The following is a 14,965-nucleotide window of genomic DNA, read 5'->3' as shown; positions in this document are numbered from 1 at the left end:
TTGCTCCGCTAGCATCTAATAGCTAAAAAATAAAATGTACAACAGTTAAGAAACCCATTATCACCTAATATATTATAATATATATTATATTGATCTTTACCAAATCACTAACTATATACAATGTATTTTTAAATATAACGCACCTAATGATTTTTTTTTCTACTTCTGAAAGGTACTGGAAAAAGTAACAGCAACAGAAAGTGAATCACTATTAGAAACAGTATAACACAAGTTTCATTGCTCTGCTTTCGCTATGTCTGAATGTTGACACCTGGAGTTTGCAACTAGGAAAGGCAGCACAATTTCATTATATGATTGCAAAATTAATTGCTTCAGGATTACATAGAATGTTGACTGGGAGAACAGATGACCCACATCTAACCAGTCTGTTATTTCTCTCCTGGAAATGTCTAAAAATATGACTTGGAATACTAGGGCTAATTAGTAGGTAGCACTGAAGACTTCAGTGGGAGACCAGACTGCCACAAGGACTTGCTAACTTACATTAAGCAAGACATTTGATTTCTATGCCAAGTGTGCGTGTAATTTTTGTACCCATTTCTCTCTCTGTAAAGTGAGATTAATTAATAAGTCAAAACAAGAGTTTTAAGTTCCCAAATAACACATATTATGCTTGTGTAGAATTATTTATAGATACCTGTCCACTAACATAGGTACAACGATCCCATTTCATACATGCCTTTACTATCAAAATGGAAGAATCTTCCTATATGAACTCCAAAATACAGTCCTCTACCACTTGAGCTAACAGAGTAGCTAACAGCAGTGACAGGTTGTTATTCTGTGTAGATACAATTCATATAAAGGGATTAGACACACTTTTTGTTTTGAACAAATTTATTTGTTCACAGCAAAGGAATGCAAAGACTGAGGACTTCTGGGGTTTGGTAGAAGACTATGTCTACTTGTTATAGACCCATATGCTTCTGTGTATTCAGACTAAGGTAGGCAAATACAAAACATTTCAGTTTGAATGGTTGAAGTCTAACAAAGTTATAAACAACCCTAAGTACGGTCTTACAGTAGAAAGTATCAGGCAACCTAAAAGGTAGGCTATGTTACGAGCCCTACCTGTAATACACACAGCTCCACATACATCATATGGTTATACAGAGAGAACATTAATAAGGTTGTAAAGCTTCTGAACCCAAGCTAGGAAATGCCAAACTTGAGGTTTTCTATGCAACTTTAGCTCTGTTACAAGGCAGAAATATATTTTGATACAGTTCATTTACCAAATAATCCAGTACTATGTTTTTACCACAAAAATGTGCTGTGAATGAAAAAGGTTATATTGTGCCTAATATAAGGTGTTGCAAGAACAGTGTATGGTTTGGGAGTTAAAGTTATCAAAGGATATGGATTTTATTGGCTCTACCACATATTTCCAGTACAATACTGAGCAAGTGTTCAAGTGTTTCTTCACCCTTGCCCTAGTTTCTGTAACTATGGATGAAGAGATTTGTATTATAAACACTGACAGAAGCTTGTTTCCTCTCTCCCTTGCCCTCTCTATATAAAAGGAAATATAAATGAGACGTAATAACTCGCAATATTTACCTTGACAAGTATCAATCAGAACTTCCACCTGTCTAAAAATTCCCAGTCGGAGCAACTTTTCACGAGCTTCATGTGATTTTCTCATTACCTAGAGAATAAGATAAGGAATTCAGCCTTGAATCTCAATAAAAAATAAATGCAAGTAGATCCATGCATCATTCACAGACTTTGAAGGACATGTATGCACCTCCTGAAAGACTGATGCAGGAACCACTTCAGTAGCCAAGTGCAAGAAGATAAACACAGAGAGAATCCACTTCAAACGTCTGCCTCTATTGGCTTGCTTCATAACCTTTATAAAACATTCTTTTGTATCCAATTTCTTCAAATCATGCTTTTAAAAAGGTAAAAACCCACATACACCACATGGCAGGATAAGATCTTACGCATTCATCACATAAAACAACTATATACTACAACTTTGTTTTTGAAACTGTAGATAAAATCGTATGTTAAATGCTGAGCTGAAGGCTTACAAAATGTTTTATGTAAAATACTTCAGCCTCCAGTCTACAGAAAGTAACAGCTGCCTGTATGGGTAAACTGACCAGCAAAACTACAACAGTATCATTAGGGCAATCAAGTTTCCAATGTTGAAAAGCTCTAAGAGCAGTATGGACAGCAGCAGTAAGAGTTCTCCAAATCACCACACCAATATTGTTCCAGAAAACCCTGTTACACCCTTCTGAATGGTATTAAACGGATCCACAGTTAAGGCTGCCATCCAGAGTGAAAACTAACATAGCTTATCTTTTTTTTTAAGTCATCAAATTGAGATAATCAGCTACATAAAGCATGATTCCACTCTTGACAGTGACTCTAAAAAAAGCATTGTAGCATTTTAAGTTTGCCACTGGTCATTAATCTTGAACCTAATGAGAAAATAAATTCCTTTTCTGTCCGTGATGAACCTGGGATTTAAAAGCCCTTTTCCTCCTTGGTAATTATCAATAACAAAGATGTTGCATGCTAAACTATGTTTCCCAACCATTTTAAAATCTTTCAGACTGTAGATTTACTTCTCTAACTGGTATCTAATGCATGGCCATTTTCCAAGACAATGTAGTGTTTTATAAACATGCCATACTTACATCAATCAGGTTTTTAGCCCTGAAAACATCACTGATTTCATACATGATAATATCGTCTTTGGTTCTTCCAAGTCCATCAAAATGTACATGTTGAACCACCACCTAAACATAACAGATGACTATTAACAAAATATTAAACATCTACTTAAGAGGAAATTAAAAGCTCTGAGACAGAAATAACACTGCTATCTGAATAAAGTTACAAGACTACCAGATTTTTGAATGAATTACCACTAACATATAATAACCAGCAATCCTAGAGCATGTGCACTTCAACAGGAAGTGCATGGAAAAAAACAAATATTTAACTCCAAATAAAGAACTAATTGGAGTTCTTGATAGCTCCCATAATTTTCAGAAATTTAGTCACAAATCTTTATAGATAAATCAGTCATTAGCCGGGGACTGCAGTAGCACAGGCACTAAGGCACACAGTTAATAACCCTGAAGTCATAAATTCAAGGTCACAGCAGAAGTATTCATGGTGTGGACTGTCAGATTGAATCTGTGAATTCTGCTAAATACTTTGTCACAATAACATGAAAGACAGAGATATTTCATTAGCTGAAATCATATACTGATTAACAATTAACAAGACCAACAGTATAATAGTTGGTGTAATTCCTTTACCATTTACAATAAGCAAAGAGTTTAAATACAGAGTAAAAAATGAATGAATTACTTGGGTACCTATCAAATAATCCCTCACAACCTAAATACTGTAGACTAAAATACATGGTATGGTCTTTAATGCTGAGATCTTAGATGATTTTAGCCATTTTTTCCTAGACAGCAGAGCACCTAGTTTACTATCTACTAATGGACCATATACATTACATCCTCATTATTTCTCCAACTTTTTTTTGTGTATGTATAACTTCAGGCTTTCTGTCCAAAAGACCGCAGATGCTTAAATATTCCCTCCCCCAATTCTATAAAATAAAGAATAGCAGCCACCTAACTTTTGCTGGCAGATCTTCAATAATAATGGTGGGCCATGCAATGGACTAAACATTGTTTTTATTAAGGAAAGAAATGTTATCAAACTTCTAATAGGGTTTATCATGAACCAAGCCAATGGAAAAAAAGTTCTTAAAAATGGACATTCTAACAAATTCTATCATGATCTTATTGTTTTAAATGTATTTTAACAATATTTCTCTTGTGCAAAACACAAAGGGAACATCAAGTATAAGATTTAATTTACTTCTTTTACATCCCAATTAAAATATTGATTTATGACATTCCATACAAAATAAATACATACATACATAAATTCAGAACCTTTGCTTAAATACTCACATCCTTGTTTTCAAGAATTTCCTGTTTGGTTTCAGGTTCAACTTCAATTAGTTCAGCTTCTTCTCCTAAAGCACCTAAATCAGGTCCACTCATGGGAAGAGGGTCCAAACTCTAAACAACACAGAAAAATAAAAATGTATTTTCTATTTTATAACTTAAATAATTTGTACTAAGAAGAGCTGTTTCTTCTATAGCAAATGAGAATATTTTTTCTAAATCTGGACACCCTGCCCATCATAATGAATCACGGAACTGTAATAGAAGGGATAAAATGCTGAGAATTGAATATGCTGCCTTTTTTTTTAAAAAATCAGTTTTATTATACAATAAAGGATTTCCAGGATGAGCATTTCCCTCAGTTAGACACCGTGCATGTGTTATGCTCGCCAAAAAACGGATGCATTTCTTCACATATATACAGTTTTGCAAAAAAAAAAAGATCTTTCCTTAGATTAAAATTTTCAACACACAGCTTTTCTGTTTACTCACAGGCCCTTCAAAAAGACTGTACAAATCAGTTGTAAAGAACCTCTTTTCAGCAGGTAAGCTTATTTTAAGAGAGGCTTTCAGAACATTAGGCAATATACAACATTTCAGAGACCAGGTTTTTTGGGGGTTAGGTGCCAAATACCTGACTGCCCAAATGAAAAGAGGCTTTCAGCAGGCCACTTTGCTTTATGCGTTACATCTTTTTTGATTTGTGAAAATGAGCGTCTTTACTGTCACCAGCTTTCCCTCCAAGTAACAGTTAAAAATGCAACACTGCCATTCAGCACTTTTGAGATATGGATTTAAGACAGATCAGTTCCATCACAATGTGGTCTTGTTTTCCGTATAGAGAATGCTGAAAAAAAGTTACATGACAGCACACATTTGCAGTACTGAAGACCTGGGCAACACCTAGGGTTGTCACCAGCACAGCTGACATCACAGCACTCCAAGCAGGTTAATCTTCTGGAACATTAAGAGTTGCCATTCTCAGGATGGAGCTAATCTAGGATCTTTTCCCCCACAACAACTGGTATTGGCTCTTTCAAAGGAAAGCATTCAAACCAGCTGTGGGATAACCTGGTTCTGTTTTAAAATTCAAATCAAATCACTGATTGTTAGAACTTGGTGAAACCTTTGCACACAAGCTTTACTTTTTCACCCCAAGGTTTTGCCTTTATGAGTTATAATAAGGTATGCTCATGGTGGCCATAACAAGGGACCAATCCTGCACTTAGTACATTCTTGCTCCCAACGAAGCAACTGCTTAAAGTGCCCAAGACAATGTGTGGGCAGGGAAGCACTGCTTTCTCTGCAGGGGGCTGCAGGGCTACAGGACCAGTCTTCCAATCACAGCCAACTCCACAGGCAAAAAAGCATAGGTGGGCAAAATGGTGGATCCAGTCAGCAGCTAAACTCCATTTCCCAGCAGCCCCTGTCCAGTGTCACGGCCAGTATCCAGAGACCCCAAGAGAAGCAGGACTGTGATAGTGCCAGTTTCCATGGAGACCACTCAAACAGTGCTGGCAGGCCATGTGGCTGGGCAGGGAGCCGCTCTGGGGCAGGGGCTGAGATTCTGCAGCAGTGATAGTGTGGTCTGGAACCGTGGCAGAGCCACGATCGCTGCCTGCACGTCCCCATCACTCCTGTGAAATTCTGGCCCCAGCTCCAAGGCAGCACCACAGCCCTGCCAGCACTCTTCAGCAGGTCTCCACGGAAACCCCAGATCCACCTGTTGCCCTGGCACTCCTGGGGTCTCCTTGGAAACCCCAGCCCCGCCCCTCCTGGGTTCCCCATGGAAACCAGCCGCATCCACGTGGGCAGGGACTGCTAAGAAGCGGTGGCTCAACTTCGCCCACCAGCGCCTCGGCTCTCTGCGCGATAACAGGGCCAGAGCCTCTCCAGCTATTCAGGCTCAAGGCGCCTCCGAAGATGCAGACTCTGCGTTCCCCCTTTCCTCTGCCCTCAGAAAACAAAGCTAGCGTCCGTTCCCTATCGCCAGGGCCCCAGGAGGCCCGGCCCCTACTGCAGACGCCTGGTTTTCGACGGTGGCCTTATCCGGCCACGCCCCTGACAGGCTCAAGCCCCGCCCCCCGCGTGACGCGGCCCGGCCAGGAACTCCCTCCCTGCGCTTGCAGTAAGGGGAAGAGCTTTTTCCCATTACGGCCATTACTAACTACCCCTCCCCGATCCCGGCGGCCCAGGTTGGGGGAGTCCGGGCAGGCAGTGAGTGCTCCCCGCGGAGGAGGGGGAGTGGGCAGGCCCGGCTGCCGCACTAAGGTTTCGGAGCGGACGCGGCCCCCGCCCGCGGCCTCCAAACACGCGCAACTAAAGGAGGGGGAGAGGGAGCGCCCTACCCGCGCCTGCACCGTGCCCATGGCTGCTGCAGCGCCGGGTGAGCAGATGGGCGGAGGCCGCAATGCCTCCCTCAGCGCCTGGGCCGCGGCACGAGGGTGACTATGATAGGCAGCGCGGCATCTGCGCCCATTGGCCTGCAGGCCGGAAGAGATGAGGCAGAGGAGCTCGACCTCCGGAAGTGGCGTGTAGGAGAAGCCCCGCCCCAACCTTCCTGCTCCACTCCCTGCCTCACGGTCAGGGTAGGGAATTCCTGCAGAGGCGGGTCTTTGGGACACCTGGATCTGGTCCCAGGGTTTTTCAGCCAGGAGGAGGCCTGGAGCACCTTGGGCTGCCAAGGGATCCTGGGCAAGGTCAGCTACTAGGAGTCCCAAGAGAAAGCCTGGTATCAGATAAAATATATTAGCTTTACACAAAGACCCTTCCTTGTCTGGTTATCTCTTTAACCAACACAGCAACAACCGACACCCAAGAGAAAGCTGGAGCTTGTAGTGTGTAGGTGTGGGTTTCCCATGTTCTTTGAAACTGAAAAACTCCACTATTTTTCCAGAGGTGAAAAAAAAGAGGGCAAATGAAGAGCAGGCATTTTGCAAGGGCTGCCACAAGCCTGTTCAGGGGTGCTGTGAGTCAGGATTGAAAACCACTGGTTTAAACTGTTCAGATCCAGTCTTGGCTGGGTGCGGTGACGGCACAAGTTCCAGGCCACCCCTACTCCCAGCGATGCCACAGCATCCCACTCAACCCAACCCAGCTTCATTACTTTCACTCAGCAAATTATAAGGCAGGAGAGTTTGGAGTAGGGAAGTGAAACCCTAACCCATTAGCCAGTAGCCCCATTTTTAGGTCAATGTGTGGAAGGTACATTCAGAAGTAGTGCTTCTGAAATGCATTTAAGCCAGATCAGTTACAGTGTGGCCTAATTTGCTGTATCTAGTGGCTATGAGAATGCTGAAAGAACATTTGAGCACAAGTTCACAACACTGTTAAAGACTTGGGCAATACCTATGGTTGTCACCAGCACAAGCACATTTGGAAGATAAGTTCAAAGGTTCCTTTTGAGATAAGGATTTTTAAATGTGTGGATGGGTAGTAACAAAACTGTTAAAAATAAAAAGGTAGCTTATTAGCAAATCAGTATGTGACAAAACAGAGGGAAACACAGCTCGCATAAGTGGCCTTTCCCTTGTTTACTGTTTATCTTGAGTGCGAGATTTCATGTCACAAAAAGTTACAGGGCTGGTACTGCACTAACCTTCCCAACATGAGCACAGTACAATTGATGCAGAAGCCTGATGCAATTACTCCAGTGTCAGCTCCCAACTCCTATTAATTTGACTGGATGGTAAGAAGAGTTAACTCTTTAACTGCTCCTCATCTGAATGGATCAAATGACAAAAATGTTGGATTAGGAGCTACATTAGGAGCTGGGATTTGGTGTAAGAAAGAAACCAGATGAAAAAAAACAAAAAGAAAGGAAAGGAAAAGAAATCAGAATGGAGGACAAAGAGAAGCAAAGGACTGAAACAAGAAACTTTGAGTTATGACGTAGAGATCATATTTGCAATCCTCTTGCTATTCTGTTATGTATGGTATATAAAGCCAATGAAATATAATCACACATATACACTTTGGTCTCTTCTCTCAGTTTGATATATTAATTTAAAGGAGGCAAATTGTTATCTGTCAATTTTGGGATCAGCTCATACAGAGTCCAGTCAATGACAGACTTTCATTGGAAGAGACCCTGGGCATGTTTTTTATATGGTTCAGGACCTCTGTTTTGTTAGCAGACCTTTATTCCAAATGCAAACTGCAATCAGTAGAATGTTGCACAACTAAGATGTGAGAAACCTAATTTCTCAGAAGCAGAACTCCAAAATAGTCTCAGCTCCACTGTGCTTTTGGCACTGCTTGTATTTGTTTGACAACTTTTCTATTTCAGCAGATATCTAGGCTCCCAAGTTTCGAAGCTCAAGCTGAGTTTGCCTTCAGGGAAACAAACTAAAGTAAGGAGAGGGAGGCGGAAGGAGGGCTTTCATTATTGACTGTGTAGCTGGCCATTGACTCTCATCCTTCCCTGAGGTCCCTTCCAATCCCAGTGCTCTGGGAGAGGGGTGGAAAAACTGCATAAAAGGCAGCATTGTTTGAACTACCCTGCTTTGTGCCTTGGTGTCATTTGAGTGAGGGTGCACCTTAACACACAGTCACACACCCATGTCACGAGTTTTGCCTGTCAGCAGCCAGAGGTGCAGGGCCACAGAACCCAGAAGCCCTGCACCTATCTCCTTGAAAGCTGGCAGGCTTTGTGGCCTCAACAGGGGCTAGCAAGCCTGCAGCTTTCACCCTGCTGCACCTTAACACATAACACGTGACATGAGTTTTGCTTTCAAGACTTTGAGGTACAGTTTCCCAGAAACCCCTGCACCTATCTCCTTGAAACTTGGCAGGCTTCATGCCCTCAAGGGACTACCATTCCTACAAATTTCATCCAAATCAGGCCAAAAACAACAAAGTTATAGGCTGTTTTGAGCTTCCCCGTTATAGCCTATGGGTGAAATGTCAAAACAACATCGAAACAATGGAACAAAATGAAACAGAACTGCGGTTTCAATTCAAAATGAAATGCTATGCCATTGAAACATTGAAATGGGGGTTGAAATGGAACAGTGCCGTTTTGCACAGCCCTAGTATCTACCTCTACCCTTTGAAAAAACAGAACAGGGCTCACTGCTTTAAAGAATGACTGCAAGTGGTATTGGTGGTACTGGCAATAGCTTTTTAATAAGAGCATTAGCTAAGAGACTGATTGAATGCCTTTCCTCTGCCTAAGGGATTATAACCATCAGACTAATCACTAGGCTGGGTGAAGGACACCCTTCACCTCTCCTGCTGAACCTATGCCCACTATTCAGAAATAAAGGTAAGATTCATGAGGGCAGAAAGAGAGTGCAAGAAGAAATGCGACTATGCTGCTTAGTGGTTGGGGGCTCACCTGGAAGAAGTGGGGTTAGGTCTGAGGTCCCTCTTCCTGTTGTTCTTTAATACAATCATTGCACGATGTATTCCGGGGACAAAGACCAAAATTTTCCATCCACACCTTCCCAGGTGAGTACCATGCCACTGGCTAAGGATTTGGTTGTTAGGACAAACCCTCAAGGCATGGGAGATGTGGGTTTGAATGTCTTGCACCCAGCACTCCCACTTCCTTGGTAAATGCACTAACCCATAGTTGTTCCATCAGAGAAGTACGTGACCAGCACCTCTACAAAGTGGTCACCGTACACCTTCCACATCAGTTTCCTTAAGGGACATCAGCAGGGGACAACCCTGTTTCTGGATCCTAATTAGGTTTTGATGGAGCGAGTTCCAGGCATGCACAGAAGCAAGACTTATGGTGCCAAGTGAGTTTTAGGCACTTTCTGGGTTAGTCTGCTGCTGAGCAGGGGTTTTAGTTTGGTATTTCATTGCTTCATATCCCATCATTTCTACAGTTATCCACTTCTGCTGTGATCAAAGATATAATTATATCTGACGTTGAGCCAAAAAAAAAGAAAAAGGCCTCATTCCATACTAATCTCACCCTTTGCAAGATATATACCCATATTTTAACCAGACATCCTCTAAAAATCAGGGGAAAATGGCTTCAGTGAGATTCAAGGGTACATTGATGTAACAGTTTATGGTGTTCCAAGGACCTTATAAACTTTGTTGTTCTTTTCTACTTTTGGCTGAATACATATGATAGGGTAATTTCATTCTGCGCTATTGGATGAAACAGCAGAGAGTATATCGGGGGGGGGGAGGAGGGGGCGTTATTCTTCCAAAACAGATTCTAAGAATACTGCTAATAGTGTTCTTCAAAGAAATGGTTACATGAAAACCAGTCATTTCACAATCTTGGCAACCTTTTTATTTCAGGGACAATTGGAGCCAAATATGGCTTTCAGTCTTCAATTGTTCCTTTCCAATTTATTCACAATACTGTATGCACACAGATTGCAGAAGTCATAGACTACCTAATTATTTCCACTTAAGGACCACTAATCCACTTCAGATGCTCCCATTTTGTTAGTAGCATCTATTGGCAGTCTTGGTATCTTGAGTTCTACTAATCTGTCCCAGGGTTGTTCATTTTAACCTTGTAACCTTTTCCCAAAATAACAAACACACTGAAACATTCCTAGAGTGTTTTTTTTAAATTAGCAAGTTACTGAACATTCTGTATTGAAAAGGTTACCATGACATGCTCTTCACAACTGATAAGAGCTACTCTCCACATGTTAAAAACACTTAACATTGTTAAACGCTAGAAACACAAGAAATGTCTCAAGGAGAATTTCAAATATTTACCAAAATCCAACACAGCTTTGAATTTAAGATGACCCTCCCCACAATAATTAAATTCTATACATGGGAAATGATAAAGGTATTACAATTTTCTATGTATAGAATCTAATCATTGAAGGGTGGGGCAGGCAGGATGATCCCCGTGACTTCCTCCCTAGTCACTTGGTGCCTCATGCCTCTGCTCCTGCTGCCAGTCCTGTGTTGGGGCCAAATTAACAAACCACTCAATAATTAGTGACACTACCCCAGATGATAGGCAGGCAGAGAGTGAGGAAGGACCCAGGCACTGTTGTCTGTCATACAGCACCTGGACCCTGACTAATCCTAAGGTGAGACACACAAATTAAGTTTACAAATGCTCGGTTTATTAATAACAACAACCAACCATAACACTATCAGCTATTATCCTATGTTATGATCCTATAATCCTATACTGTAACTGTATACAATGCACAATGATAGGGGTACACAGACTAACACAAAAGGAAAGGAGAGGCAATATTCACCTCAGAACACCTGCAGAATTGCACACTGGGTAAGGCAACAAGTCAGTGGTGATTCTGACCCTGGCTTCCGCTCAGCAATCTGTCTTCCAAAATCCTATGAATGCATCAGTGGGGAGAGATCTCCAATAACTGCCTCCCAGGCACTCAGACACATTGTTCACTTCTTAGACTTCACTCTCATTCAGTGTTTGGCTGGTCCATAGACAATATATATACCAACAGGCATAATGTGTACCATACAATCGGAATGCAACCACAAACCAACTCAATCCATCTGGTCTACAGAATTCACACACAAACCTTCCTCTCTCACACATTAAAACATCTACCAATCTCACTACCTTCCAGACACATAGATACATAATGATTCACCCCACACACACACACTCTCCTTCACACCTCTCCTTTTTTGTGCCTCAGACTCCCAGTCGTGCACACACGCACAGAACTCTGCCCACAGAGTTCCTTCTTTGTGTGTGGCACTTATCACTGCACACAGCTCCTCAAAATTAGTAACACTGCCAGCAATGTAAAAAGCTGCCCTGTGCTGGCCCCATCAGTACAAAAAAGATACCCTGTTAAGTAGCTCAGGGCTACTCAGTCTAAGGAGCTTCTGACCCCCAGCTAATAGGTACCTGGGGAAACTACCCCTTGTGCCAGCTGGACTGCTGAAGCAGCCCTGAGAGTTCCCTGCACCCTCTACCCACTGCAGCAGTCTGGCAGTGGGGGCTGCTGCCTGGTTGTGACCTGCCCACCTACCAGACCCAGATGGGGACTGCACAGCCAGTAGAGGAATCTGCCCCTCTGGGCCAGCTGCCAGTGGGCTGTGACTGCAGTGTTGGCTTTTGTGAGGCACTACTGCCATGTGTGCCCCCTGCCCAGCCATCTGAGTAGCTATCGCCTGGAAGATGTTCTGGATGCGGTGGCCTGCTCTGAGCTGTCAAAGCATGTCCTCCTGGCCCCAACTGGCCAGAACGTCAGCCACCTCCAGTGGGTTCAAGGTGCCAGCTCTGAGTAGGCTCCTCTGCCTGGGTCCTGCCACTTGCCTCCCTAGCAGGAATTCTGGTGTTCCCTACTTGAAAACTGAGAAATTGCTGATAAAAAAAATCCCAAAGTCACTCTAAAATACCCTGAAATCCATGTTGCTCCCCAATTAAAACAAAAGATCACTATATATGGAGAGAGAGCGCGCAAGAGACAGAGACAGTGATCAGTTGGGCAATGTTTTATTGATATATCTACAGTGTTAAAGCAACTTGGAAGCCTACCAGTGTCTTTATCATCATAATAAAATGAATTCTAAATAGCTATATATTTTGCTGTTTGCCTTTGGTTTTCTTACCATAGAGCAGTTAGAGCTCCGTGACCCCTTCACTAACTAGGATGTGGGGACATCTGTCCATGCAGCCAAGGCTCCTGCCAGCAGGTCTCAGGCTGTCTGGGAGCTGGGCATGCAGGGCATGTGCTGGGGAGATGGGGGAATGTGGGTGGCTGTGGGTGGATTGTGGAGGGACTGTGAAGAGGGGCTGCTCAGGAGGAGTGGGTTCCCTGCCCTATGCAGGATGCAGCCCCCCTGCACAGCTCAAGGACTGCCCCCAACAGGGGCCACATGCCTCCCCTGCAGGGGCCACATGCCCCACCCCTGCTTGCTCCCTTAGCATGTCTGATGGCTGCCCTGCCTGGCCCTATCCCCTGCCGGCTCCTGCAGCCCCCCTGATGGCTGCTCCGCCTGGCCCCATCTCCTGCCAGTTCTTGCATCCCCCTCATGTCTTCCCCACCCAGCCCCAACCCCCGCTTGCACCCCCAACCCCCTGATGGCTGCCCCACCCAGCCCCAGCCTTCCAGCACTTGAAAAAAAAAAAAAAGCCTCATACTCACTGGCAGTAGCAGGGGCTATGGGGCCTCATGGCGGAGCCCTCCTTCACAGCATAGGGCAGTGGGGGGGAGGGGGCAGCAGGGCCCGGTGCCGGCTACGTGGCACCCGCACTGCCACTGCCCCATCAGATGGGCGTGGCCAGAGTTGGCAGAGCATCGTGTAGCTCCATGCACTGTTGGGCAGCTGCAGTCGCTGCGGCTGTCACCCAGGCTCACGATTATCTCCGCTGTGTTCCTGCCACCACCACCACTCTCCTGCCGCTACTGTGCCCCACCAAGCACTGGAGGCACACATCATTCATGGGCTCAATGGCTTCTAACTCCAACCAGCAGCAGCTGTAGCTGCTGCCCTGGAAAGACAACAGAGCACTGGTACATGTATCCAAGGTAAGGCTTGTTTTTCTCTATGTCAACTGAGGCAGGGCGGGGGGGAAAACTTGTCTTGGATTCATGTAAAAACTGTACTTCCAATCTGGTTACCTAAGAAACTTAGGTAGACAGCGGGGCAGCACAGCCCACCCTGAGATGTGCGTGCAGTCGCTGCCAGCACAGAGCTGATGCCAGAGCTGTAGAGCCCAGCACAGCTGTTTGCAGCCTGCCCACTGCTTGCTGCAGCTGCCCAGAGCCCGGGGGTGGCTGCAAACAGCTGCAGAGCTCTGGAACCCTGATATCACCTCTGTGCCGGAAGCGGGGTAGAGACCGGGGCTGCGCTGCCTCAGGCCCCTCCCTCACCGCCCGCTCCTACACGCGGGTGCACTAGCTGGTGTAGAGCTGATGCCAGAGCCCAGCACAGCTGTTTGGAGCCTCCCAGCTCTGGGGAGCTGCTGCCAGCCAGGAGCCCAAGCTGCTCACAGCAGGCAGCTGGGACACTACAAGCCCTGCTGGGAGCAGCCTGGGCTCTGTCGCTGGCAGCAGCTACCCGGAGCCAGGGTTGGCCGTGGCGTGCCAAGCAAAAAATGGCTTTGCGTGCCATGCTTGGCACGCATGCCAGAGGTTGCCAACCCTGATGTATAGGATGACGTGTTTTTTAAACTCGCTAGAAAATCTGTTAGGGTGCCAGTCTTACAAACTGAAAATTCTCATAATGGCCTAAAAATGCTATCCTGGAAGTGCTGCAAAAGCTTACAAACTAGTACCCTTAATTTGTTTTCTGAAGCATCCCCACAAGATCTGTGCTACAATATGTATCAAAGAAAAGGAGTTGAGTCCAGCTGAGATTGAAGTTAAGGCAGGCAGATTCTCTTCTGGGCTCTGTTCTAGGATTTCTGAACTTTTGGTGAGACAAAAACTATGTACATTAGCTGCCACCTCCCTTTTATAAAAGTGAGGATTTACTACCTAACTAGTCCAAATATGTAACTTAATGTTCATTGCAGGTTATTGATGGTAGAAAGCCAATACCAAGACAAAGTTCCAAATGCATCAAACACAGCACTTCTTTTGGATGGCTGTACTATGTGTGGTTTATATAAGGATTGAAGCTAGCTCATAATGGTACAGGGATTTAGGCTTATTAGGAACTGAGGGACCTTTTAGAATGGGGAGCCTGTACAGAAAGCATGGGCTCTACCTCAGCAAAAATGGTACCAAATTGCTGGCATGTAACATTAAAAAGGTAGTAAAGCAGCTTTTAAACTAAAAACAGGGAAAGCTGACAGGTGCAGTACAGTGCACAGTTCAGATTGACACACCTTATAGGGATGAAACTGTAAAAAAATGGGGATAAGAAACAGGGTGAAGACAAGCACAAACAGATACCCTTACTGAGTAAACCATCACATAGAAATAATGAACCAGGCAGTAGAAAGTACACATTTTTATACTAATGCTAGAAGTCTAAGATCAAAGGTGAATGCTTAGCAGTAAATAATGATGTAGCTCTGGGAGTCTCTGTGGACAGCTCAGAGCTCAGCAGCTGTC

At 44.1% G+C, this 14,965-nt stretch overlaps 1 protein-coding gene across 1 annotated transcript in view; it reads right to left on the bottom strand.

The window, feature by feature from the left end:
• Window positions 1-6,480, bottom strand: part of SAMM50 (SAMM50 sorting and assembly machinery component) — a 30,525-nt gene extending 24,045 nt beyond the window's left edge. The window contains exons 1-4 of the mRNA XM_090043769.1: window positions 6,320-6,480; window positions 3,975-4,085; window positions 2,673-2,774; window positions 1,582-1,669 (exon numbers count right to left, since the gene is read on the bottom strand). Coding sequence (XP_089899895.1) covers window positions 1,582-1,669; window positions 2,673-2,774; window positions 3,975-4,085; window positions 6,320-6,340 — 322 coding nt within the window. The 5' untranslated portion in view covers window positions 6,341-6,480. The remainder of the gene's footprint in view (window positions 1-1,581; window positions 1,670-2,672; window positions 2,775-3,974; window positions 4,086-6,319) is intronic.
• Between the last annotated feature and the right edge of the window lie 8,485 nt (window positions 6,481-14,965).

Source organism: Crocodylus siamensis, chromosome 4 (assembly GCF_052110815.1).
Source record: "Crocodylus siamensis isolate JL-2025a chromosome 4, ASM5211081v1, whole genome shotgun sequence".
NCBI classification, from domain to species: domain Eukaryota; kingdom Metazoa; phylum Chordata; order Crocodylia; family Crocodylidae; genus Crocodylus; species Crocodylus siamensis.
Note: the sequence above shows the minus strand (reverse complement) of the source record. Positions and strands in the feature narration are given on the sequence as shown.